Source organism: Epinephelus fuscoguttatus, linkage group LG21 (genome assembly GCF_011397635.1).
Source record: "Epinephelus fuscoguttatus linkage group LG21, E.fuscoguttatus.final_Chr_v1".
In the NCBI taxonomy this organism is placed as follows: domain Eukaryota; kingdom Metazoa; phylum Chordata; class Actinopteri; order Perciformes; family Serranidae; genus Epinephelus; species Epinephelus fuscoguttatus.
This window is the reverse complement of record NC_064772.1, coordinates 37,758,190-37,784,175: the sequence shown is the minus strand read 5'-3', so window position 1 is coordinate 37,784,175 and position 25,986 is coordinate 37,758,190. Positions and strand designations below refer to the sequence as shown.

General features: G+C 40.5%; 2 protein-coding genes across 2 annotated transcripts in view; both read right to left on the bottom strand.

Moving 5' to 3' along the window:
• LOC125882018 (uncharacterized) overlaps positions 1-25,986 on the bottom strand; it is a 381,147-nt gene that overhangs the window by 181,037 nt on the left and 174,124 nt on the right. The window lies entirely within an intron of this gene.
• On the bottom strand, positions 579-14,890 carry LOC125881958 (NACHT, LRR and PYD domains-containing protein 3-like). Its single transcript, XM_049565465.1, has 18 exons — positions 14,779-14,890; positions 12,331-12,613; positions 10,077-11,814; positions 9,810-9,983; positions 6,750-6,869; positions 4,793-5,018; positions 4,561-4,636; positions 3,982-4,235; positions 3,793-3,882; positions 3,540-3,622; positions 3,300-3,359; positions 2,872-3,077; positions 2,648-2,741; positions 2,381-2,528; positions 2,131-2,228; positions 1,885-2,029; positions 1,341-1,461; positions 579-1,113 (listed from the first exon to the last, which is right to left on the bottom strand). The coding sequence occupies exons 2-18, from the start codon at positions 12,602-12,604 to the stop codon at positions 821-823; spliced, it is 4,200 nt and encodes a 1,399-aa protein (XP_049421422.1). The 5' UTR covers positions 12,605-12,613; positions 14,779-14,890; the 3' UTR covers positions 579-820.

The window sequence follows — 25,986 nt, the reverse complement described above, 5'->3', positions numbered from 1 at the left end:
GAAGAGTATATTTACCAACCATCCAGCATTTGCACTGTCGACAATGAATAAAGCTAAAAAGCATTACTTTTTCTATTTACACTGAGAATAGGGCTGAGCTCATATGCTGTATGTACGATTGCAGTAACTGTAAACCGCCACCAGATGGCACAACACTAATTCCTAGTTGACCTGTGAGATCAACCTGTTAACTTCAGTGTTATCCTGCCATCTGGTGGCGGTTTGGAGTTAATGCAATAGCACAAATCCATGTAATTGAATGGCACCACACCAAGCAATTATGTATTACCTTTTATCAATAGCCAATACAAATAGCCTACTAGCCCACTCAATCAAAACTTGAGGGGAATGTAGTTTCAATTGATTAACCGGTGCAAATAGCCTATTAGCCCATGTATTAACTACATTCTCCATTGACCCTCCTGCTCTCAGAGGGTGCCTCAGTCAGGGTTTCTGAGGTATGAACAGTTTATAATCATGACAGTTTATAATTACACTTTGCATAAATGTATATAAAAGTATTATGTTTATAATTCAACAGACTAGTTCATTTCAGTAATTACAAGAAAAGCTTAATGTAGAAATTAAAGGTTTATTTCACATTACTCATGCCGTTATGTATGGTTTAACAGACACAGACAAAGGCATTGTGGTTTATAGTCAATCAGAAAATAGACAATGTCCTTTTACATTCATTTCTGAGGACAGAACAAAAAATGTCCACTACATTACTCGAACCTCACTCACACAATAGAATGAACTATCATGGTATTTATATTCGAGGATATAACGTGGGCTTACACACGTGAATCACAATGCATCACTCTCTATCAAATCCTGCACCATATTTAATGGCTTTTGTCATGACGTTTTTGAATGACTCATAGTCTGACATGTGTGCAACGGGGAATGTTATGGTGTCCGTGCAAGCATTGACTGTTGGGTAACAGATTGTGTGGTTAGGCATGTTGTGACAGTCATGGTCAAACTTCACTGTGATCTTGAAGTTCTGGCGATCAGAAAGAAGAAGATGTCTGTGGGCTTGACCCGTAATCCACTGCATCACTGACGGTACAGTTGGGGTGTCTTCAGACGTGGCATCTGGTTCAGCAACTTGGGAAAAAAATATCTCCAGTCAGTATATATATTGGCTTACATATGATGTAATGCTCATTGAGTTTGGTAATCTTTGGTAAATGGTAATCTTTTGTTTTCTGATTTACTCCCATTCTCTCCTAGCTGCAACAGACACCTGATACTTCGATCGCTACACCACTGTGGACCCCAGAGTGGAAATCTTAAATCACAATCAACACCTCAATGAGTAGTTGTAGACATACCTTCCAGCTCGTGCAGGAAGTCTTGAAAGTGTTCAAGGATCTGGATCTCCTTGCGGTGCTTGTTGCAGCCCCTTTCGCTCATCTCTGGCGCCAGATGGGAAGTGATGTAATGAGAGTCCACCTACGATCAAAACATAATGAAACTCATTACATTCTTCTAAAAGTGTCGGAAGAAGCAGCAAAAAGAAGAAAGGACATACCATGGTATAATAAAGAGATGGTCCAAGGAAGCTCTTCAAGAAAGTGTATAAAGCTTTTATTTCATGTGGCTTATATCATAAATCATCAACATGTTTCAGCCTGACGTCAGCTTTCATGAGGATGTAAGCTGCCTGAAAAAAAGGCATTTTAAACATTCTTGAAGAGCTGCCTTGGACCATATCTTTCTTATTCACCTTGGATACCTCCTTGTGAGTAATGAGCACCTTCATGTTTTTCGATAAGTTTACCTGAGGAAGGAATGCAGCCCTCTCCTACCGATTTTTTCATAAAGGAAATGCCATGACCTATAACTATGCTATAGCAACACTATTGGACAGCATACCGACTCGTCGTCTCCGGCGACGAACAGACTGCAGCACTCTTCCGTCTTTGCCTGCATCACTTGGGAGAAGCCGTAGATGTCCAAGCCCTCACGGAGTTGCTGAAGCATGGGTATTCTTTTCGTCATGACATGCAGACCGATTGCTCTGAATACAAAGAAATCAAAAATCATTCATCTCCAAGGCAAGCAAACCTTTCCTTTGCCATACAGTTATATCCACGTAAGTATTTTTTACAGTGTGCCTACCTTAGAATGTTCTCTTTGTGTTCCATGTCGATCTTGCCAGTATAGCCACAATCCAGAATGTCTGCAATGTAGTCGGTCAAATCGGACGCCTCTGCAACCTTAAACGCAAATGAAGAAAAAACTTTACAAAGTGTTGATTCAACTGTAATATCATGTTGGAGGATAGTTGGTGAACTTTAATTGTATAATACAATAATCAACACATCTAAAACTGTTTTATAATCCAGTCAGTCCTAAAATTTAAACATACTGTGGTTATTAGCGGTGATAAACTCGGGTCCAGGACGTGATCCAATGAGAGCTTGCCAGATGCTAGAAAGTCGTAGCACCACGGCTGGAGGAAACGTGGTGCAGGTCCACCTTGGGCAATGCTTGTAGCAAAGATTTCACCCGCAGTCCTATAAAAGAGAACATGGGAGTTCATGCTAAAGATTTTAACAAAGGCTACAAATTCATGAAAAATGAAAGCAATGTATAACTCCCCCCCCCCCCAATCAAATCCCATCACTGCAAATACCTGAAGAGCTCTTCAGCAAAGTCATTCACCGAATATTTGGGCATTTTGGACTTCCCACCTTCAAAAAGGCGTTGCTCAATCCCAGCTACCATTGCTTAGAATCAACAACAAAACAATTAAAACCATTAGACAAGACAACACAAATGTTATACTGTATATTGCCAAAGTGGTTTTTAAATGTATTTCCCCTTTTTAAAATTAACTAATGAATGGCCACTACTCACTTGTGAGAAACTCCTTTCTGAGGGCCCCTGTATCAATCCCCACTTCTCCGAGGAATTTCATCCTTAAGGGATTAAGTGGTGTAGCCTTTTGTTTACGCTTCCACATCTTGAGACCTCTTTCGAGCATATTATCTCGAGACACACACAGCTCGAAGGTCTTGCTGGAATCCACCTTTGCTGTGAGCCACATGACCACATCCTCCTCACTGTGAAAAATAACATCTGAATAACCCTCTCATTGTATACAAATACAGTAAGGTAGAGGTCTCACCAAAATTAAAATGCACCCATTATCTAGTCACCCTTGTGTCAATGGAGAGGCAGGTTAAGGCAGCTCCATTTGCACAACGGTGTCTAGATAATGGGTGCATTTTCATTTTGGGGTGAAGAATCCCTTAAAAGCTACATAAATAATAACTCGGACTTACCATGAGATATCATCCATCGCAGTATGGAGCTCCCTCTCAGGTGAGGTTGTGTCCTTAGTTCTATAAGGATAAAGGCATTCATGTACAAACAAATCCAGTCCATATCAGCTCTCTCCATATCATTCAACAAGAATAAATAATTAACACAAAACATATGACATCCTGAGTGCACACAGCAAGACCCCCCCCCCCCTTCAGACAGACAGAGCATGAAGAAATAGGTAACCAGGTAACCATTACCTTTGGCCACAATGGCTGACATGTTCTTCAATAAGCAGGACGGGGAAGATATTGCTACATATAGGGCACTGGACAGCCTCTTCCTGGATGGACAGACAGACACTGTGTCTCTGTGAAGGAATTCTGGTGTCTTGCGACTCTCACGATCACAGGACAGTTCAGCACAAACAAAAGGATTAAGTACAAGGCATTAACATCTCCTACATAGGAGACAACTTCTCAAATATGGTTAGATATGTAACAGTTACTCCACCTGCTGAGGGCAGTGGTCCTCTTCAGTCTGCACTGGCACTGGAGTTTGTAAAAATTCAGAAAATTTGTTGTTGTCATCATCAGAGATCATCTAAAAGATTAAAGCACATTTCAAGTTTAAGATATTCATACACAGTTAACTTTAGAAATTTAATATCCCTAAACAAAGTCTAGAAAAAAAAAATATCACCTGGCTAGCACATTTTCGGTCATGTAGAACCAGCATTTGGACTGGCATCTCTACAGAACAGTGTCTGCAGCTGGCCTTTGGCATTAAAGCAAATTCTGGGGCATTTGCTGGGAGTGGTGAGAGGTCCAACTCATCCTGAAGAGGTACTATGTAAAGAGTGTGTTTCCCACCATCTGAAATATTCCGGAGCATAGCACCAGTGTAGCCCTCAGCCTCAAAGGGGATTGCGAACATTTTTCTCCTCCCATTTCCACCTGGTAAAATTAAACATGATTGAAAAAATGGATATGCGGAATAACAAATAACATAGCATTTATGTAGTGCTTTTCCATCAATAAGAAGTTTGAGGTGCTCAAGGCGGGGGGGGGGGGGGGCATCATCACAACCGATGTGTAGCTCCCACCTAGATGATGCGAAGGCAGCAGCTAATGCACACTAATGCTCACCACACATCAGCTAGTGACATGGTGAAGGAGAGGTCATGAGGGAGTTGAGAGCCCAAATGTTTGTTACCGTTCTCTTACCGTTGCATTACCCATTTTACATAAATGAAGTGTCAGTTTACATATTGCGCATTACCTCCTGCTTTGTAAAACAGCCACCGGTTCCGCAGCTCCACCATTTTGGGGTAGGTGGCCTGCAATATCCTTGATAACTACATTGAAAGAAAAAATATTATTTAGACAGCGACTGAATTTAGTTAAACAGTGAGGACATTTTCAATGTCATCCTGAAGACAGTGTCCACATGAAAGGGACAAAAATTATATTGTCTAGAACTACACAACTACAACGTGATTGCTTCTGCATACCTCCACATATGTCACATCGCTGTTAAGAGAAACCGTCCTCCTTCCCAGTCCAGCCTGCATGAAGGCCAGTTCATCAGATGGAAGAGGTGTAAGTTCTTCATTCGAAGAAAGTAAAAAAAAATGTATATCAAAAGGCTTCCATATTTTTGGGCGCTTCGACACCAAGCTACCGAATCCACTTGTTGATGGCCGTTTTCGACCACCCCGGAAAAATTCAGGGAAGGACCTGTATAATTGAAAAATAATAATGATTAAGGTACTTAAGACAAAAACAGAATATGGATGTTGCCAGACTTGTTACCAACAGGCAAAGATCAGGCTATACAAAACTACGTACAAAGCCTACGACTAAAAAGCTAAAAAAAAACAAAAACTGTTGTGTGCCCCAGACTGGCTTCATCACTCAAAATAGAGGGGTGCATCTGAAAAAAGTACTGAACATCAACCATATTTTACCGATCTAAAGGACTCATGGTGGAGGAGGCACTACAGCTATTTATATATCCACGTGTATGTGTATTAGTGCTCTGCATTACTGAAACATAATACAAATGTATTTTTTTTGCAGACACTGAGGGCTATGTATACATTATTTATCTGACCCGGTTAACCCTCGGGGGTCGCTCATGTCGGATACCACATGAGACGACTCTCGTTACTATTTTCAGATATCTCCGGAAAAAAATGATGTATAGAACTTCATTGAGCAATACAGGGTTGAGGTTATACAAGCATTAATACACAAGGAGACATGCCCTCCTTTTTACACAACAAATGTAGCTACACCCACCATCCGGTAGTAGTAATTTGTGCATGCCGAGATTCCCCACATACACATCCCCCTAATGATTCGATACATCACGTAGAATTGCATCTTAGAGAACATAACACACGTGTTAAAATATAATGAAGATGACGGCGCGTATAAACACAGCGGCTTGGTACTCTATGCTAGTGCTAGCTACTAGCTAGTACTGCTAGTGCTAAGTGCTGAACAGAATTTCATTGTACAATGTACAATGACAATAAAGTTGTCTAATTCTTATAATTAAATTGTATTGTTCGCATTCTTCTCTTCGTCTTCTCCGTCGTCTTCTTCCTCTTCTTCTTCAGCGAATAATACACAGACCAACTTCCAGTATGGACTTCCGGTATGGATTGGATATATGGCGGCGCCCTTGTCCACCATCTTGTCTGCAGCTGGGTCCCTCTCAAATAACGCAGCGCATCTATGCCGGCGAATCAACCATGGTGGATGAATGATTCAGTTGAATTCAACTCCCAAGACGATCCTCACCAAGCTGTCAGTTCGATTGAGACTGGCCAATAGGAACGTGGTCCCGCCCATGACATTATTTTCGCAGCGAAAGCAAAATCCTGACACGAGAGCAAAGACTTTAATGTTTTGAGAGAAACAATTTTTTTGAGAGAAAATGTTTTCACACTGATAGCAAAAAAAATAATATTTGAGAGTAAAAAAAGTTTTTTGAGACAGTTTTTTTTCTCTGAAATCAATCGTTTTTTAAATCTCAAATTATTTTTTTTATATTCTATGACAAAATACTTTCTCTCAAAACTTTTTTTAGTCTCAAATATTATTTTTTGCTATCAGTGTGAAAACTTTTTCTCTCAAACATTTTTTTTTTCTCTCAAACATTTTTTTTCTCTCATATTTATTTTCTCACATGTAATAAAGACACAAATCTAACTCCATATGCTGCTAGCAGGGCTAAAATGAGAATGATTCTACACCCAAATTTTGGATGTTTCTAATGAACTTTTCCATTCGATGCGTCCTCTGCGGATCCATGTGTTTCCTAACTAAGGCCTACTCACTCCTCCGAACAGAATTAGGAGAAGTAAAACATCCTTAATGATAATGGACCAGAGTGGAAGGACATGAAATTAAAGAAATTAGACATTCTGCAGTGTGCAAGCTTTTGTTGTCTCTCCATACCTGAGAGGATCCTTCAGTCCAGCCGACAGCAGCTTCACTCCTGAGTCTCCTGGATGATTGGAGCTCAGAGCTGAGGCCAGAGAGGCACAGTCTTCCTCTGTGATCAGACAGCCTGACAGACTGGAATTTGGAAAACATTGTAAAATCAGTGTCGGCAGGAAAACCCCACACATTCTGACACGAATATGAACCTAAAGCAAGATGGGCAGGATTCAGATGATTAACTTTTTTTTAAAACTTCTTACCAGTCCTGCAAAATTCACCTCAATTCACCTAAAACACACATCCAAGGCACACCCAGAGTACATTGAAACAATCACTGTAATTGCTTCGGTTATTGAGTTATATACATTTCAACACACTGAAAAAAATGTTGTTGTTGTTTTGTTTGTTTTTTTTAAACTTCACCTGAATATTTTCTTGGAAAAAAAGTGCAAATGACCAGATCTGGGAGGTATTAGCTAGACAACACAATGGGGCCACATCATGAAGCCTCACACAGTCCAAATACAAAGCAGATAACAATATCATAGAAAATAAACATTTTACATATGTTTTTCTGAGGTTGTGTCCAGGCACTTCTAAAATAAGAGCTTAAATTATTAGTGAAAAACTAAACACAGACAGAAATGTCTGTTTAAGAGCTACTGTATAACAGTCTGTGATGCCAGTGACACATTCAAAACTGCACTTGAGGTCAGGAGTGTCATTAGTCGCATTTCCATTACAGTTCTGCGCAAAATAAATGCAATATTTTTAAAGTTTCGACAAAGTACAATTGACCTATGGCTAAGCCCCGCCCTCAAACGCAATGAGCCAATCACAGTGCGTATAGCCATTCCCATACACTGGGACATTCTCTGCCTGGACGTCCATTGAAATGCATTACAGAAAGTCAGTTTGTTGGGTTTTATGAGCTTTTTCTGAGATTTGAAGTTTAAAAATGGTCAAACGGTGTGCATGGGGTACATGCAACTCTGACACAAGGTATCCTGAGAGGCTGGGCGACCAGGTGTATTTTTACACTTTAAACCACATCTCAAGCGAGAAAAGTGTCTCCTTTGGATAAAGTTGTGTGGTAACGTTAGACCACAACATCAACTCAACGTGAATAAGATTAACAATGATGTCTACATCTGTTCTAAGGTAAGTCAACATTGTGTTTGAGGCAACATATTGTCACTTTGCTGGAAAGAAATATAAAGTTATCTTTAACATCTCTAGCTAACGTTAGCTAAAGTTAGCCTAACGTTAGCTCCTAGCTGCGTTGTTCATCATGTCACCTTGTTTGCTGGGAGTTCATTAGCCTATTTTGTTCTAGTTTTGTACTTTGGTGATGGTACATCATTGTTAGCTGTTGTCCAAAGGGCTCTAGTTAAGCTAACGTTAACTTCTGGAGCTTAGCTTCATTAACTTATCTGTAATGGCAGAGATAACAAAGGTTGGCAAAGCGTTATGCTGAATGATTCAGTGTAAATACTGTAGCACCAAACTAACGGAGAGACACTCTTGGTAAAGATGGTAAAAAGGCCGTTATCCTTTTCTCATATTCTGAGCCAAAAACCTTAACTTCAGTGGCACTTTAACTTGTTGTCTTTGATGGTGACGGCAACCAGATGCGGTTCACAAGCGTACACTGTGACCTGTAAATGTTGGCTTGTAATTTAAGCTTTTCATCGACCTTCTCAACAATAAAATGATGAATATATCCCTCCAATGCGTAGATTAGGCCCTTTTGGTTACTTCTCAATGACATCTGATCGTTATGTCTCCAAAAATCATCAGTTGCCTCCTGTGAAATGCCGTGTACTGTGACACCTGCCATAGCGCCGGGCACTGAATGTTGATAGTTTGTCTGAGTGAGTGGAGGGGGCGTGGCTTAGTCATAGGTCAATTGCGACTTGCAGGTGTTTCCATTAAAAGGTGTTTTGCTTCCAAGCCATAATTCTCATAAAATCGAGACTCCACGTTGTTTGCGGAAGTAAGATGGACATTCCAAATCTCTTGCGAGCTGGAACAATCATCTTGGTTGCCACTGCTGCTGTTGCAGTAGTCTACAACCGAAGACGAAGAGAGCGAGTGGTATTCCAAAGGCAAAGTCCTTATGTGTGGCAGCGACCATGGATAAAGGATTTCTGGGAGAGGAACAAGAAATTCACCAATGTCATGTCCGGTGACATATATTTGCAAAAAAAGTGTTTCTATTACACTTTTGCAATATACCTCTATATCAACACGTCTGAAAAAACCACCTCATGAGAGCGTAAAAACATTTTCTCGATATTTGAGAGTTTTTTTCGAAATGTAGGTGTTTTCATTACCAGTTTTTTATTGCGATAGGTTTTGTGCATTTCTAGGGTTAATGGAAACGCACTTATTGACTAATAGATGCAAATCCCATCAGGCCAATTGCTGACTACTGACAAGCTCTGGAACAGAGAAAGTGAGGCAGGTCCTTCCTTTCAACACAGGCCGTTGTTGGCTATTGTTGCCCATAGGGACAGTATAGAAGCTCCTATTGGCTCAAGTGAGGTGTCAATCAAAAGGTCAGCATTTAGCCACCATTTTGATGGCAATGAATTGTCACATTTACATGCAAATAGGACGTATTGCGTACACTAAGAAGAAAAACGTGATGTTTTTATGACTGAAATTATGCAACGGCAGTTTGTGGATATCTATGGATGTAATAATGTGTTTGGACTAAATAAGTTACCTGGATTTAAATCACCTGGCCCTTTGGGAGCATATGAACACCATTTTTTGATGGAATAGAATAAATCTGTGGGTTATCATCACACATAGCAGGTGAGTCATAACTGTTTGTTTGTCTGTTGCTCTCCTGAAAGAAGCATTTATTAAACCTGCTGTGGGGGTTGTATCTTGAATGGTCTGCAATGAACCACAAGGAGCATAGTTTTCTACTGTTAGGTCATCTGAGTACATCACATAAACACAGCAACTACAGCAGTTGTTTACGTATGATGATCATCAGAAAAAACTTCAGAGGATCCACAGACATGGAGTCATATTAGCGTTAACAAATACATGAATACAGACCTGAGGATTTCAAGTTTACAGTGTGAACTCTTCAGTCCATCAGACAACAGCTTCACTCCTGAATCCTTCAGGTCGTTGTTACTCAGGTCCAGGTGTCTCAGACTGGAGGACTTGATGCTGGGAACTGAGTAAAGAGCTTCACAGCTTCTCTGTGAGAGATTACAATCGGCCAGTCTGTGCGAGGATAAGCAAATGAACACAAACAAAACGTTTAATTTCTTATGTATGAAATTGAGCATATTTAAAATTGTTCATATGTCCACTTACAGAGCTTTGTTGGAGGCTTTGACCACTGGCAGCAGCTTCAGAAGAGCCTCCTCTGAAGCAGAGTATTTCTTCAGGTCAAACACGTCCAGATCTTCTTCTGATGACAGTAAGATGAAGACCAGAGCTGACCACTGAGCAGGAGACAGTTTATCTGTGGAGAGACGTCCTGAACTCAGGGACTGTTGGATCTCCTCCACTAGAGAACGATCATTCAGTTCATTCAGACAGTGGAACAGGTTGATGCTTCTCTCTGCAGACAGATCCTGGTTGAACTTCTTCTTGATATAGTTGATGGTTTCCTGATTGCTCTGTGAGCTACTTCCTGTCTGTTTCAGCACGCCACGTAGGAGATTCTGATTGGTCTGCAGTGAGAGACCCAGGAGGAAGCGGAGGAACAAGTTCGAGTGTAAGGCCTTGTCCACAGCACTCTGGTGGAGATGTGTTAGTGTAGAGCGCTGCATTGCTTCTGCCATCAGATTGACTCCAGAGTTGATGAAGGTCAGATGGACATGAAGAGCAGCCAGAAACTCCTGAACACTCAGATGGACGAAGCAGAACACCTTGTCCTGGTACAGTCCTCTCTCCTCTTTAAAGATCTGTGTGAACACTCTTGAGTACACTGAGGCTGCTCTGATATCGATGCCACACTCTGTCAGGTCTGATTCATAGAAGATCAGGTTGCCTTTCTGCAGCTGAGACTCAATCATCTTCCTGCTCTTTGGACTCCAGTGATGATCTGTCTCAGCTCCTCCATCATACTTGATGTTCTTCACTTTGGTCTGAACCACCAGGAAGTGGATGTACATCTCAGTCAGGGTCTTGGGCAGCTCTCCTTCCTCTCTGCTCTTCATCACATCCTCCAGAACTGTAGCAGTGATCCAGCAGAAGACTGGGATGTGGCACATGATGTGGAGGCTTCGTGATGTCTTGATGTGGGAGATGATTCTGCTGGCCTGCTCCTCATCTCTGAATCTCTTCCTGAAGTACTCCTCCTTCTGTGGGTCAGTGAACCCTCTGACCTCTGTCACCATGTCAACACAGTCAGGAGGGATCTGATTGGCTGCTGCAGGTTGTGTGGTTATCCAGAGGCGAGCAGAGGGAAGCAGTTTCCCCCTGATGAGGTTTGTCAGCAGCACATCCACTGAGGTGGACTCTGTAACATCAGTCAGGATCTCATTGTTGTGGAAGTCCAGAGGAAGTCGACACTCATCCAGACCGTCAAAGATGAACACAACCTGGAACTCTTCAAACCTGCAGATTCCTGCTTCTTTGGTTTCAGGAAAGAAGTGATGAACAAGTTCCACCAAGCTGTACTTTTTCTCTTTCAGCACATTCAGCTCTCTGAAAGTGAATGGAAATGTGAACTGTATGTCCTGGTTGGCTTTGTCTTCAGCCCAGTCCAGAGTGAACTTCTGTGTTAAGACTGTTTTCCCAATGCCAGCCACTCCCTTTGTCATCACTGTTCTGATTGGTTCATCTCTTCCAGGTGAGGCTTTAAAGATGTCTTCTTGTCTGATGTTTGTTTCTGGTCTGTGTGGTTTCCTGGATGCTGTTTCAATCTGTCTGACCTCATGTTCATCATTGACCTCTGCAGTCCCTCCCTCTGTGATGTAGAGCTCTGTGTAGATCTGATTCAGAAGGGTTGGTTTTCCTGCTTTAGCGATCCCCTCAAACACACACTGGAACTTCTTTTGGAAATTGGATTTCAGTTTTTGCTGGCACTTAGAAGGAAGAATCTCTGAATGAATAAAACAAACATGAAATTAATGAGAGGTGAATGTGAGTTAGGAAGTGTACACATTTCTGTTTTCACGAAATCCTCTCAGCTCAAGTGACAACCAGGTCCTGAATAATATTATAAATACTGTCAAATTACTTTGAATCCCTCATCAACAACTGATGTGTTGTGAGTCCAAGACATCACTATCTGAACTCCATGATGCCCAAAGAAACCAGGAGGTGGATGACTTAATTACAGAGGAAGGTAATATTGCCAAGCAGTATTTTACACTAACTCTGTGTGAGCAAACTTCAACCAGAAAAGGCACCAAATGCAGGACTGTCTGCTTGTGTTTCTTGGTTTAACTTCTTCTATAATATGCCAAGGTGCAACACAAAATATGCCTCTGTCATGGTAGATAAGAGGGAGCTATTAGCCACAAAGCTAATGCTTGCTAATGTTTGATGAAGTCCTTAAAACATACATGTTTCATCTCTGTTACATCTGTGTTTTTAAGTAATGATTATGACTTACCCTCAGGTTCTGATATGGTTTTTGATAGATTCTCCGCTAGCTTATTTTGATTCATCTTCCTTAAGATAATTTCGGTCACTTTAATAGTGTTCATAGTGTAGAACTGCACCATCAGATCCACTGTTTTCATCCTGTCTGCTTTCTCTAGTTGACATATTGGGATCACTGGGAATCCTTCTGGGACCTTCTGCTTCAGGTACCACTTGAATTCTGTAAAGTCCTCATCTCCCAAATTCTTCAAAATTTTCAAGACGACTTCTTTGAGTGTCGCCATCTGCCCTCTCTGTGAAGATACAAATGATAGATTGTTTTCAGATACTACAGCTTGTAATGTTTTGTATCATTTAATGAAAGCACAGACTAATAATCGGTACGAAACAACGTATGCTGCTGCACATATTTTCTGACAATCAGCCACTGAAAGGAGTTAGTATTAGACATTCTGACAGTCCTATTTGATTGTGTGATCTACATGTGAGGATTGTGTTTTCTGAGATGGAACAGAGGGATGATATAATAGCTGTGAATTGTTTCAAGCATGCATTTTACAGGATATTACAACAAACAGGGCTCCACTAGTCAAACCAGGCGTGTGCCAGTGTTTAGATATTTGAACTACCGACTCTTTGCTTTGCTGCTTGCTGTCGCCTTTGCTTGCATCTTATTGCTGATGACAACAATCAATTGATTAGTGAAGAACGTAATGAGCAGATTAACCCATAAAGAAAGTAATCATTACTTTAAAATGAGCTCCACCAAATATATAGAATAGTCCATTCTGATAGATATTTCCTACCTGATAGAAAGAGCTACTCTACTTATAATTACATTTATAGAGGCTGTATGTCTGCTTCTCACACATATCTGACCTGAGTAACTACTAAACAATGTTTTTTGCTAGGGTAAGTCATTACGAGTGAGAGGCTTAGTTCATCAGACTAGTCTGACAGGATGAGCGCAAACTTTCACAACACCGGTGTTTCAGATTTACTCGCAACTATGTTAACTGGCGACTTTCAGCTGAATGCGTCTGTGGTTGTCGTAGTGACAACAGCTGTTTTCATCCAGGAAGAGAACACGTAGCTGTCCTCGCGAAAGCCTCTTTACTCAATTTTTCAGAACAATATCAAAACATAGCCGAACTGATCCATCTTTGGACTCTTGTTTGAGGAACCCAGTCACGGACCGACACTCAGTCGCCGTTTGAATCACATTAACAATACAAGGGCAGAGTGTAGAGTCTGCAAGATTAAAATCTCATATCCAACCTGCACAGGCAAATGAGAACTGTTCATCCATCAGTGCAATTGGAAGAAAAAAGACAAGCAAGCGAACCTGCTATTAATGAAGGTGGAAATACTTTATTTTAAATTAAGCAATAAAGCAGCAGCTGTATGGGTGTCTTGTGTGTGTATGTCATGATTTGGACCCTGTGTCTGGCTAATAAAGTGGTGGTGATGATGATGATGTATAATAGACTTATCACTAAGATAAACTATCCATTTATGTTGTAGCATTACGGCGATTAAAAGTTTACAAATATGACAAACACTAGGCTGTATATGTGGTATGGAAGTCCATTAACTCCTGCAAAGCGTTTTAGAGTACCGAGGTGAAGTTCGTTTGACGTTGGATATTCGATGGATAATTTATTTTCCCATGATGGAGCGGGTTCGAATCCCATGAAAATATTCTTTTTTACGTTTCACAGGGCTGAACGGTTCTTTAATATGTTTATTTAGAGAGGCACCAGAGGTGTAGGCCTATTTACATGAAAATTTACAGGAAAAGCAACTTGGCCTCTTCCTGTTTTCAACATTCCGTCATGACAAGTGTGGTTCAAACGGCGACTGAGTGTCGGTCCGTGACTGGGTTCCTCAAACAAGAGTCCAAAGACGGATCAGGTCAGCTATGTTTTGATATTGTTCTGAAAAAATGGAATAAAGAGGCCCTGGCTCCACCTCAACTCCAAAATCCTGCGGGTCCTCCCCCGCTTTGACAAGTGCGCCATCATATTTTAAAAACGGAAGTGACTTCTAAATATCTAGAAAAATACAAACATTAAATAAAAAGTCAAGTCATCTGTCAAACTCGAGTCAGTGTCAGTCTAGTAAGTCTCAAATTTGCAACTCCAGAGGGACTGATTCCCCCACCTCCGCCAACTAAAAGCGATACTTATAAAAGTCTTTGTCCTTTACACAGAGACCGGAAGGTGACATGCGTATGTTTTTTTTTAACGCACGCGCGCTTTCTAACTCGTTTTAATAAACCGCGCGCGCGAAGTAGAAAGCGCCTAACATAGGCTATTCATGTCTCCGTACCTTTAAGTTAAATAGATATTCTTAAAATACATAAACCTGCATCAAATACATATTTAGAATCAGAAACATGTCTCCTGTGTAGTTTAGCAGTGATAGGCCTACAGCACAAACATTCACAGATTCTCACCTGTTGAGGTCACCTCAGGTCGACTCACAAACACTCTCCACCTTCATGCAGGTTTCTAACCCTTTGAGCGTGTGACACACGCATTGTAACCTAAATGCAGTGGAACGTGTTGACGTCACAGAGCTCAATAAAAACTTTCACGCTCCAGCCAATAAAAACAAGACACAGCTACCCATCGGCCAATCAAAAAATAGCATTGCTGTATCCAGGTTAGATACAGATAGCCTAATCTGACAGCAGGCCCAGGCTGCAGCGGTCTGACCAAGGTACCTTTTAACCGTTTGTTTTCTGGGAATAACTGACACAATCAGAAACCAGAAACAATTCGTTTTTTCGTTTTTGGGCAAAAAACAAAAAAAAAATTTTTTTGAAAAATAAATAAATAAATAAAAAATAGCAGCTACAGACAAAATTGTGCTAAGTGGTAAGATTACGATGTCCTTTATTGAACCCAGGCATTGACACACAGTGCAAATATAAAAATAAGAGAAGAATACAATCAAAACAATTTGAGTAAAAATATACACATGATGTGAGAAAAGTATTGATAAAATGGAAAGTATGTACAAATGAATAGGGGATAGTATGTAGCCTATGATAGATGCTATACACAGTACAGCACAATGCTCAAGCTACATTCTGCAGCTGCACCACGATCCTGCTCACTCACAAATATTAATAATCTACAATATTAGACTATATGAATTATGTTCCATCAGTGCGACCAATCACATCGATAGAGATCATTAGTCATTGATCCTACGTGTCTAAAGCTTCACACTGATTTTTATCGTTTGAACTGAGATTACACATTTGCAATAAACATTTCAGTGCAGGCGCTGCTCTGACAGACTGACAGCTGTCTGATCCATGTGCACAGAGGCACAGACTTAGGCTATATATATATTTAAAAAAAAAAAAACCCAGATGGTTCTTTTGACTCCACCATAGCAGGTAGTGTGAATCTCTAAACTGTCTGCACAATTATTATCAAGTGTCTCCATGTGACCACAACTGAGGGGAAAGTCCAGTGACAGCTTAACCCTAACTGACAGTAGCCTATAGTAAATGCCTTTCCATAGATGAACATCTGTTTTTCCCATCTGGCTGTCAACAGAGGCCTATTCATTCATATTTGGATTTTTGATGACAACTTTGATGCAGTGCGACACCTGCTGGTCATTTTTAATAACTACTTTTGGCGTGCTTGCTGTCATGTTGATAGTTTTACTGAGAGCAGACTTCACTGTTCACGGTACATCCTGAAGAAAACTTACTATAGAGCTTTCATTTTCATGGTCTATCAGCTGCATATTAACAGGCAATACAATAAAACGCTGTTGCATTACTTCATTGCCTGTCTGTGCGTCTGCAGCCTCCGGGTCTGCAGAGACATCCTGCTGGCGTAAAGGTCAAGAGGTAACCTTATTTTGAAGGGCACAGCCCAAATGAGCAGAATTTCGTTTTTTCATTTTTTTGCCCAAAAACCAAAAAACGACTTGTTTCTGGTTTCTGATTGTGTCAGTTATTCCCAGAAAACAAACGGTTAAAAGGTACCTTGGTCAAACTTCCGCCTTCCTCAGAAGTGTCACTTGGTGGTGGTTGTGACGCGTCTTTATCAGCTGATCTGTCAACAGCTGCTGCCTCTAGGGTATTCACTGATGCCATCGATGTCATGCTCATTCACATGAAACCGCTTGTAAGAGAGCAGTTGCAAAAAACCTTGCCAATGCAGTTCAGAAAACATTTTGGGAAGAAATGTGCTGTTATTATTGATTGTTATGAGGTTTGTATAGACCGTCCATCTAATCTTAAAGCCAGAGCAGAAACATGGTCTTCATACAAGCACCATAACACAGTGAAATTTCTGATTGGTATTACACCACAGGGCACAATCTCTTACATATCAAATGCATGGGGAGGAAGAGCTAGTGACAAGTGCATAACTGAAAACTCACACCCTAGGTTGCATAATGCCTCAGGTAAAAATCCCAGCCTTCACTCGTGGGAAGTCACAGTTAGCTCCCGTTGACATTGAAACCATAAGAAAGATTGCTCATGCTCTGTCTCTCTCCCTAATTAAAGGCAAAAATCCTTGCTAATTTCAGCAGCTATTTTAAACACATATAGATGGTTGATGACTTATTTGAAATTTAACATAACATATTCAGATGCAGATTCAGAATCTGAATATGTTATGTAACCCCCTAACCCTTATTTGAAATTTAACATAACAATACACACGCTGATCAGATGGTGTAGTTCCATCATCTGTCCACTAGATGGTGCTGACTAACCATCTATAAGCTAAAGGTCAGCTGTCAAATAAGCAAAAAAATCATAACAAGGAAAGAAGACAGCAGAGTATCATCTAATATCTAAATATCTTATCACAAACATACCATCATCAAACTGAGTGACTTGGATCAGACTCAGTGTTCCATCAAACTGTTTGAAATGCAAAGTCCAGCTAGTATGAGACACTGGATTCCACTGGTGCAACTCTTATACACACACACACACACACACACACACACATATATATATATATATATATATATACACACATAGTCACCTTGCTGGTACCAGGTTGGACCCCCTTTTTAATTCTTGGTGTCACAGATTCAACAAGGTGCTGGAAACATTCCTCAGAGATGTTGGTCCATATTGACATGATGACATCACACAGGTGCTGCAGATTTGGAGGCCATCTGAATGTGGCAGCAGAAATCCAGACTCATCAGACCAGGCAATGTCTTTCCAATCTTCTATTGTCCAGTTTTGGTGAGAAAACCCGTGTGAATTGTAGCCTCAGTTTCCTGTTGTTAGCTGACAGGAGTGGCACCTGGTGTGGTCTTCTGCTGCTGTAGCCCATCTGCTTCAAGGTTGGATGTGATGATACATTTTCTTGGCACACTTTGGGCCCTTTAGTACCAACTGAGCATGGTTTAAACACCACAGCCTACCTGAGTATTGTTGCTGAGCGTGTCCATCCCTTTATGACCACAGTGTACCCATCTTCTGATGGCTACTTCCAGCAGGATAACGCACCATGTCACAAAGCTCACATCATCTCAAACATGACAATGAGTTCACTGTACTCCAATGGCCTCCACAGTCACCAGATCTCAGTCCAATAGAGCACCTTTGGGATGTGCTGGAACGGGAGATTCTCATCATGGATCAACTGTGTGATGTCATCATGTCAATATGGACCAACATCTCTGAGGAATGTTTCCAGCACCTTGTTGAATCTGTGACACCAAGAAAAGTGCACTCTCATTTCTAAAGACATCATCTGTATATAAAGAAGGTTACAGTGTTATCTGCTTTTGTGACCACAGTTATTAGAAGGATGACCCCTTGAAGACTCTTGCACATGTGTAGTGATAGAAGGATCACCCCCCCCACACACACACACACACACACACACACACATACAAATCAATGTGCACTGAAATGGTCTGATCTGCCACTAACCTTCATGGCACCGCACTAAATCAGTTTAAATGTCATTCACCACATCCTCAACGAGAGGGAAACACTTCTCGGCCATATTCCTGAACATCACAACACACACACACTGGACTGCAGATTCACACACATATTCTCTGACCCATGGTGCCGATTAAATGATACACTCACACAAGCTGTGTGACCCAGGGAGGGGTGACATTCCCATGGAGTTCCGGTGGCTTTACAGTGTGTGGTCTGTCAGTTCAGATCTGTCTCCTGTTCAGGCTGAGAGCTGCACACAGAGCAGCTGGGCGTAAAAGGCCATCGCCACACACCATTAATCAATGAGAATTAATTAATGTCATTTACAGTAGCACACTTGTGCAGTGACAGGGGAAGGCACCTGCCTACTTCTTCTGTGGTGGGAGATGGTGGAGCCTTGTGTGCACTGGGCAGGAAGGCAGGAACACAGGCTGCAGTTCATCACAGAGAGCAGCCAGGCTCAAACTTTATGTAGACCTGTGACCATTTAGTAGGGGTGGAGGAAAAAATTGATCCAATGTAGTATCACGATACTTTGTGTGACAATATCATACTGTCACACGGTGCCAAGTATTGATTTGGTATAGATTATTACCACTTGAATAATAGAGTAAATTAGAGCTTTTTCAGTCCACTACATACATTATGCTGCAAATACAATTATTGAAATCTGATGAACAAACTGAAAAATTTATCTCAGCAGATAATAGAGATGTTGACGAGGTGAAAAAAAGGTAAGACATCACAATGTATTTTATTGCAATACTCAACATATCACGACATGTTTAAAATTGCAATTATATTGTATTGTGAAATAATATCAATATGTATCATTTAGGGTGAATCCCAATTCACCCTTCCACTTAGCCCTACCACTCGAAAATGCACGTGTCCGTGTAGGGGCAGGGGTGTCCCAATTCTCTTACCGTCGAGGGTTAGGGCCAAGGGGAGGGCTAGATATCCCTTCAAACGGAGATTTTCCAGACCCACACTCTGAACGGAGGGCTAACGATGGTGAGAGACACGCGAAAAGAGGCCCACAAATGTAAGTTTTTCTTTGTTAATAAAGGTGTAAAAATTGCGATAACCATCGAATTAGCTTGGTTTTATGTTGTTTCAGTGTATTTTAGAACTTTTACTTTTAACAAGTGTGACAAAAAAGTTTGCGGAAACACTACATAATACAGCCCGTGCCTTTAGTGTGTACCTCCCGTTCACTTACCACCTACTTCACCCCAACTTCCACAGACATACAGTGTAACTCCCGCTCACTTCCCGCACGTATTTCCCAGTGTCTTACAGTATAACTAGGCTGCTTCTATATATATAATATAATAATAATATAAAACAGAACAGAAGTACCAGAAACAAGATTTTAGTATGATGATTTATTCGAGGAAAAGAAAATACTACTAAATTGGGTGGGGAAAAAATACAAACCCTTGAAAAATAATCTTGTCACGCTGGTGCAAACAAATAACAATAAAACATTTACACATCCCTGACAAGCTTATAGACATTTTCTGTGCCGGCTTGAAGTGGCATCCCAATTCTTAGGGAGATATTTTAAGCCCCTAGCCCTTGACACTCTGTTTGGAGGGGCAAGGGCTAGGGTTAGGGCTAAAAAAGAGAATTGGGATTCACCCCCAGTCTTTGCTTCCATGCTTTGGGCTCTTACAGGAAACTGGAGGTGTCAGCAGAGGCCCAGAGGATCCAACCAACAAGAAGCAGGCATAATCAGAGGTGTATACTCGAGTCACATGACTTGGACTCGACTCCAACTTGAGTAACAAATTTGATAAGTTTAGACTCAACTTGACAAAATCAAAAAAAGAACTGCGACTCAACTCGGACTTTAACACCAGTGACTTGTGACTTCACCTGGACTAGAGCCTTTTAACTTGAAAACACTTGTTAGCTTCCCCCAAGTGCAAAGATGTAAAAGTATGTTATTTATTAAGTGTGCCACAAACCGATTCATTTCCCTTCGTTTCCTGAATCAACCCATATTAACGCCAGTCATTCCCGCCCTGTTGACATTTAAAGGCACGCTAAGCACTGCTGGGCGTCACTTCTGTTTACATTCAACAATGTTATGTTACTGCCTCTCTGGGCACCGCGCTCACATGTGCGCTCTTGTGCGAGACCGTGAGACATGGGCACTGCGTTCATGTGTGTGTGCTTGCTTTCGCTGGTCTCGTCTTGGCTGATTGGTGCAGCCTGGACCCAAATGTCTTTGTTACCAAGTGCGGAGCCTGGGCTGCCTACAGAGGCCGGACTTTTTCACAGCATATTCAGAGGACATGTAGCTAGCAGATCGTGAGGAGATGTTTGCTGTATATGACAAGAACTTTTCAAGCTTAGGAAGACTTAGAGAACCTTTAATTCCCCAGATAATCCACTTTGTTTGGACCAATCCAACAGCGTCCAGTCAAGCTGCAGGGGAGAACCATGAAGAGCTAAAGTTATGTTACAGAGCGCAGTTGGACAAAGTGATACCAAAGATCATTAAGTTCAGGTACAAAAATGATGAGGTGGTACACAAAAACACATCGCAGTATGCAAAATATACCAGTTGAAAAATAACAAAAATACAACTTCAAACTTCGTACAACATTTCAAGTCAGAACAGTAGCTTATGGGGTGCCGTTTGTAAAGTGTCTCACGCTGAAAATAACATCAACATTTTGCCACATTTAGCTTCAAACAATGTTTAAAAAAGTATTGTGATTTTTTTAACGTCACTTTTTACCACATTTACAGCAATATTTGTTAACTTAGAAATATATTAAATAGTTAAATCTAAATATTAAATGTGGCACCTAAATGTTAAATGTTAAATCTAAATATTAAATCTAAATCTAAATGCTAAATCTAAATCTAAATCTAAATGTTAAATCTAAATATTAAATCTAAATCTAAATGCTAAATCTAAATCTAAATATTAAATCTAAATCTAAATCTAAATGTTAAATCTAAATCTAAATATTAAATCTAAATCTAAATCTAAATCTAAATGTTAAATCTAAATGCTAAATATAAATATAAATATAAATGTTAAATCTAAATATTAAATCTAAATCTAAATCTAAATGTTAAATCTAAATGTTTTGGGTGAAACTAAATATTTAGCTAATATGCAAATTCACACTGCCGGTCACCGGAAGTACCAAAATAAAAGCTCGAGATGGTCAGACTGTGTTTATAGAATCAAATAACGAATTAAAACCAACTTATCGGGGGAAATGGACACTTGAACATACATTAGCGTGATAATAACTACCTAAAATAACAAGAAACGTGTTTGGAGAAATTTTATTTGATGTGTACTTTGAGTTGTTAGTGTCCCTTCGGAGGGATTAACAACCTAAGCTAAGCTAACAACCGTCAGTTCTTAGCCCCGTTAGCAGTGTCTGTAATGACTCATTAACTCATTAAACGGTCCGTGAAAAAAATATTTTTTCCAGCGGATGTCTTAGTTACAACATGATTGAGCTAGCAAAGCAGTTTTGTGTTGCTATGTGTGGTATTTATTCAGTTTTGGGAAATCACGATGTCTAGAGAGCACCAGTGGCCGCAGCAGCAGCAAAGCTATCAGGACGTCATCTGTTAAATGTCTCCCGTTGTCGGATACGACATTAAACTACTCCAGTTAGCTCAATCATGTTGTAACTAAGACATCCGCTGGAAAAAATATTTTCTTAACGGACCGTTTAGAGTTAATGAGTCATTACAGACACCGCTAACGGGACTAACAGCTAACAGTTAGCCCCGCTAATCTACTATAACCATGTTATTAATTTCAGACCGTGATAGTAATGTTTGTTCAGTCATAGTGTTTATAGGCTTTACAAACACCAGATTAGTCTAAACGGTGATACAGTGACGTGAAAAACGTGAGATGTGCATATATATATGTTGCTAAACTCCGCTGGTTTTCTACCCGGAAGTATTTGTAAACAACAAGGTGATTCCCTCCGAAGGGACACTAACAACTCAAAGTACACATCAAATAAAATTTCTCCAAACACGTTTCTTGTTATTTTAGGTAGTTATTATCACGCTAATGTATGTTCAAGTGTCCATTTCCCCCGATAAGTTGGTTTTAATTCGTTATTTGATTCTATAAACAGTCTGACCATCTCGAGCTTTTATTTTGGTACTTCCGGTGACCGGCAGTGTGAATTTGCATATTAGCTAAATATTTAGTTTCACCCAGAACATTTAGATTTAACATTTAGATTTAGATTTAGATTTAATATTTAGATTTAGATTTAGATTTAGCATTTAGATTTAGATTTAATATTTAGATTTAACATTTAGATTTAGATTTAGATTTAGCATTTAGATTTAGATTTAATATTTAGATTTAACATTTAACATTTAGGTGCCACATTTAATATTTAGATTTAACTATTTAATATATTTCTAAGTTAACAAATATTGCTGTAAATGTGGTAAAAGGTGACGTTAAAAAAATCACAGTACTTTTTTAAACATTGTTTGAAGCTAAATGTGGCAAAATGTTGATGTTATTTTCAGCGTGAGACACTTTACAAACGGCACCCCATAGTAGCTTAGGTCGAGGCTAATAATAAGATATGCTGTGTTTCAAATCACATATTTCCGTTAGCACACTTCCATGTAGTACACTATGTGCGCTATGTACTGATTGGCGTAGTGTGCGAATTTCGACAGGGTAGTGTTGTCTCAAACCAAACACAGCCGTTGTGCACTCACCGGAAATGCCGACCGCAAATTAGCTAGTTAGCAAACTAGCATTAGCATTCGCGTTATCGCTCATGGTACCAAATCATTACGGACTGCTAAATGGACCCAACAAACACACTGCTGGCTTATACCTGACAACAGTATAGTGGTGCTTAGTGCAAAGAACACATGTATTTGTACAATGCAGCAACATTCACGGTCGCACAGTCCTCGGCCGCCATTTCCAGTTTGAAAAGTGGTCCCTCCCCTTCTGCTACGTAGCCAAGATGGTGACCACTGAGGGCGAGAAGTGCACTTATGCACTCAAAATATTAAGTGTAAGTACAGAAGCACACGATTTGAGACACAGCGATAGTAACTGTGCAAAGGCTAAGCTAACATTAGCTTAACAGTTAGGTAACTTTAAACAAACTTGTTTTGATGAACAGAAATTTAAAAAGCATCCATGATTTTTGTAAATTGTAAAGGCTATATTACAGGGCTGGGTATCACCACTGATGTCTTGAATTAATTAGATTTTCATTCACAATGTCCCGATTTGATTCAATTCAATATCGATTGGGGATATTTCAGTTAGAGTACCAATTTTTGCTAGTATGTGAAAGGCAGTCTCAGAGAACTAATACTGTAAGTTTTAAAAGGAATTATTAAGAAAATAAAAATAAATTCAGAACAGGATTAAAAATATATTTTATAACAAAATATTTGTAGAGCAGCAACAGTAATCAGTCAGTAAGTCAGCGCTGCGGCTCGTTTACTATCAGTGAGATGAACGAGGTAAAAGCTTCACACACCCCTGGGAAAAACTTAAATCATCTCGGATTTTATGAATCGATATTGGGTCATTGAAATGAAAATTGATTTGAATCAGATGATTGGATTATTTTAACCCAGTCCAATACAATATTAATCATTCTTGGCAAAGTGACTTGTGACTTGTTAAACATGATACGACTGGATATCAGTTCATTTTGACAGCTATTTTAGATTTAGTCTGAGTTTGGAGATGAAAATGTTTTTTAGTTTTAGTCACATTTTTATCCTTCATAGTTTTATTCATTCATTCATTCATCTTCTAACCGCTTCATCCTCTTGAGGGTCGCGGGGGGGCTGGAGCCTATCCCAGCTGACACTGGGTGAGAGGCAGGGTTCACCCTGGACAGGTCGCCAGACTATCGCAGGGCTGACACATAGAGACAAACAACCATTCACACTCACATTCACACCTACGGACAATTTAGAGTCACCAGTTAACCTTCATGTCTTTGGACTGTGGGAGGAAGCTGGAGCACCTGGAGGAAACCCACACTGACACAGGGAGAACATGTCAGAGCACCTGGAGGAAACCCACGCTGACACAGGGAGAACATGCAAACTCCACACAGAAGGGCTCCCACACCCGGGATCGAACCGGCAACCCTCTTGCTGTGAGGCGAGAGTGCTAACCACCACACCACCGTGCCGCCCCTTCATAGTTTTAGTCGGTGAAAATTCAAAACATTTTAGTCAACTTTTAGTCATTTTTTGTTCCTAATCTTTAAACTAATGCAGGGATGTTCATTCATGCATCATTTAGACAATTGTTTTTTCTACAATTACAAATAATTTGTGCAGATTTCCAAACTGTCATGTCTCCAGCAGTGTGTGACAGGTTTAAGGGCTGATTTATGAGCACACACTTACTGATCATCATCTGAAAAGCTCAACATCTCTCTATTTCTGCTCTCAACAAATAACTAATGTGAGCCAACTAGGATTTGTCCCCAGGTTCATTGTAAACTCTGACTTATCCATGTGACTGTTAAGAAGCAGAAACATAACTTGTTTCTTCATGTGCAACATGTTAGTCTGGAGGTTTAAACTGGTGTCCTCTCACAGAGTTGGTGATTCAAACTAAACTCTCATCTCTGTCAGAGAAAACTGATCTGAGTTCAGACTGTTTACTTACAGCACAGCTACACTCACAGATAACTGAGCCTCCTACCTGCCTTCAAACAAGATCCTGACGGTTATCTAACGTTCATGCAGAGCTGTTGTGACGTCTGATTTTGATAGAGTGCACTACTGTACACGTTTTAAATACGGCAGGGAGGAGTGTGAAGAGAAGAGCATCACAGCGAGCCGTTAGATGAGGAGTTCCAACACATCAACAACTGAGCGTGTTGTGAAAGGTCAAATGTGTTTCATTCATCAGGGGTGTGAAGTGCTTGGTGTGCCGTGATGTGTGTAAGTGTGGCTCAGTGTGTGAGGAGGACAGTGCTGTCACATCTACTGTATCCCTCCACACTGTGATGACCTCACACAGCAGTGACATGCTGGGCCTGTCCTACTGTGACGATACATTTCATCAACAGTTGCAGCGTAGGTGACAGCACACGTTGGTTGATGCAGCTCCAGTCAAACAAACAGGCTCTCACAGTGCAGTACGGTGACCCTGACGACAAGAAGGAACCCTGACACCTCAGTCTCTCGGCTCCTGAGTCAACGACTGTAAATGACTCAAAGCTTGAGGAGATCTGTGGACATGGACCTCTGTCTGTCTAAGGACTGTGTAGTCTTAGAGTAAAGACGAGTTATGTGTTGGCTATTGTCCACCATGTCTTCCCTGTCCCTCCCCCTGCTCAGCTGTCTCCTTCTTTATCTCAAAGCTCAGTTGTCACAAAACAAAAGTGCTATGTTTGGCACCACTGGTGATGTCAGAGTGGGGTGTGTCCATTGACTGATGGACATACTGATGCTTTGTTAAAACGTATTACACATTTTTTGTAGGCGAGGTTACGCAGAATAACAGTTGGACCTTGTCTTGAATTAAAACCGTGATCAGCACTGATCTGACTGGCTGAATGTTGATCATATGATTGCACCCATGTTTGGCACATATTCTAACTATGTCATAAAACATGACAAAATGTCAACAGAAATGGATTCATTCATTCATCCATCCATTTTCATTTGCTTATCCAGCGCTGGGTTGTGGGA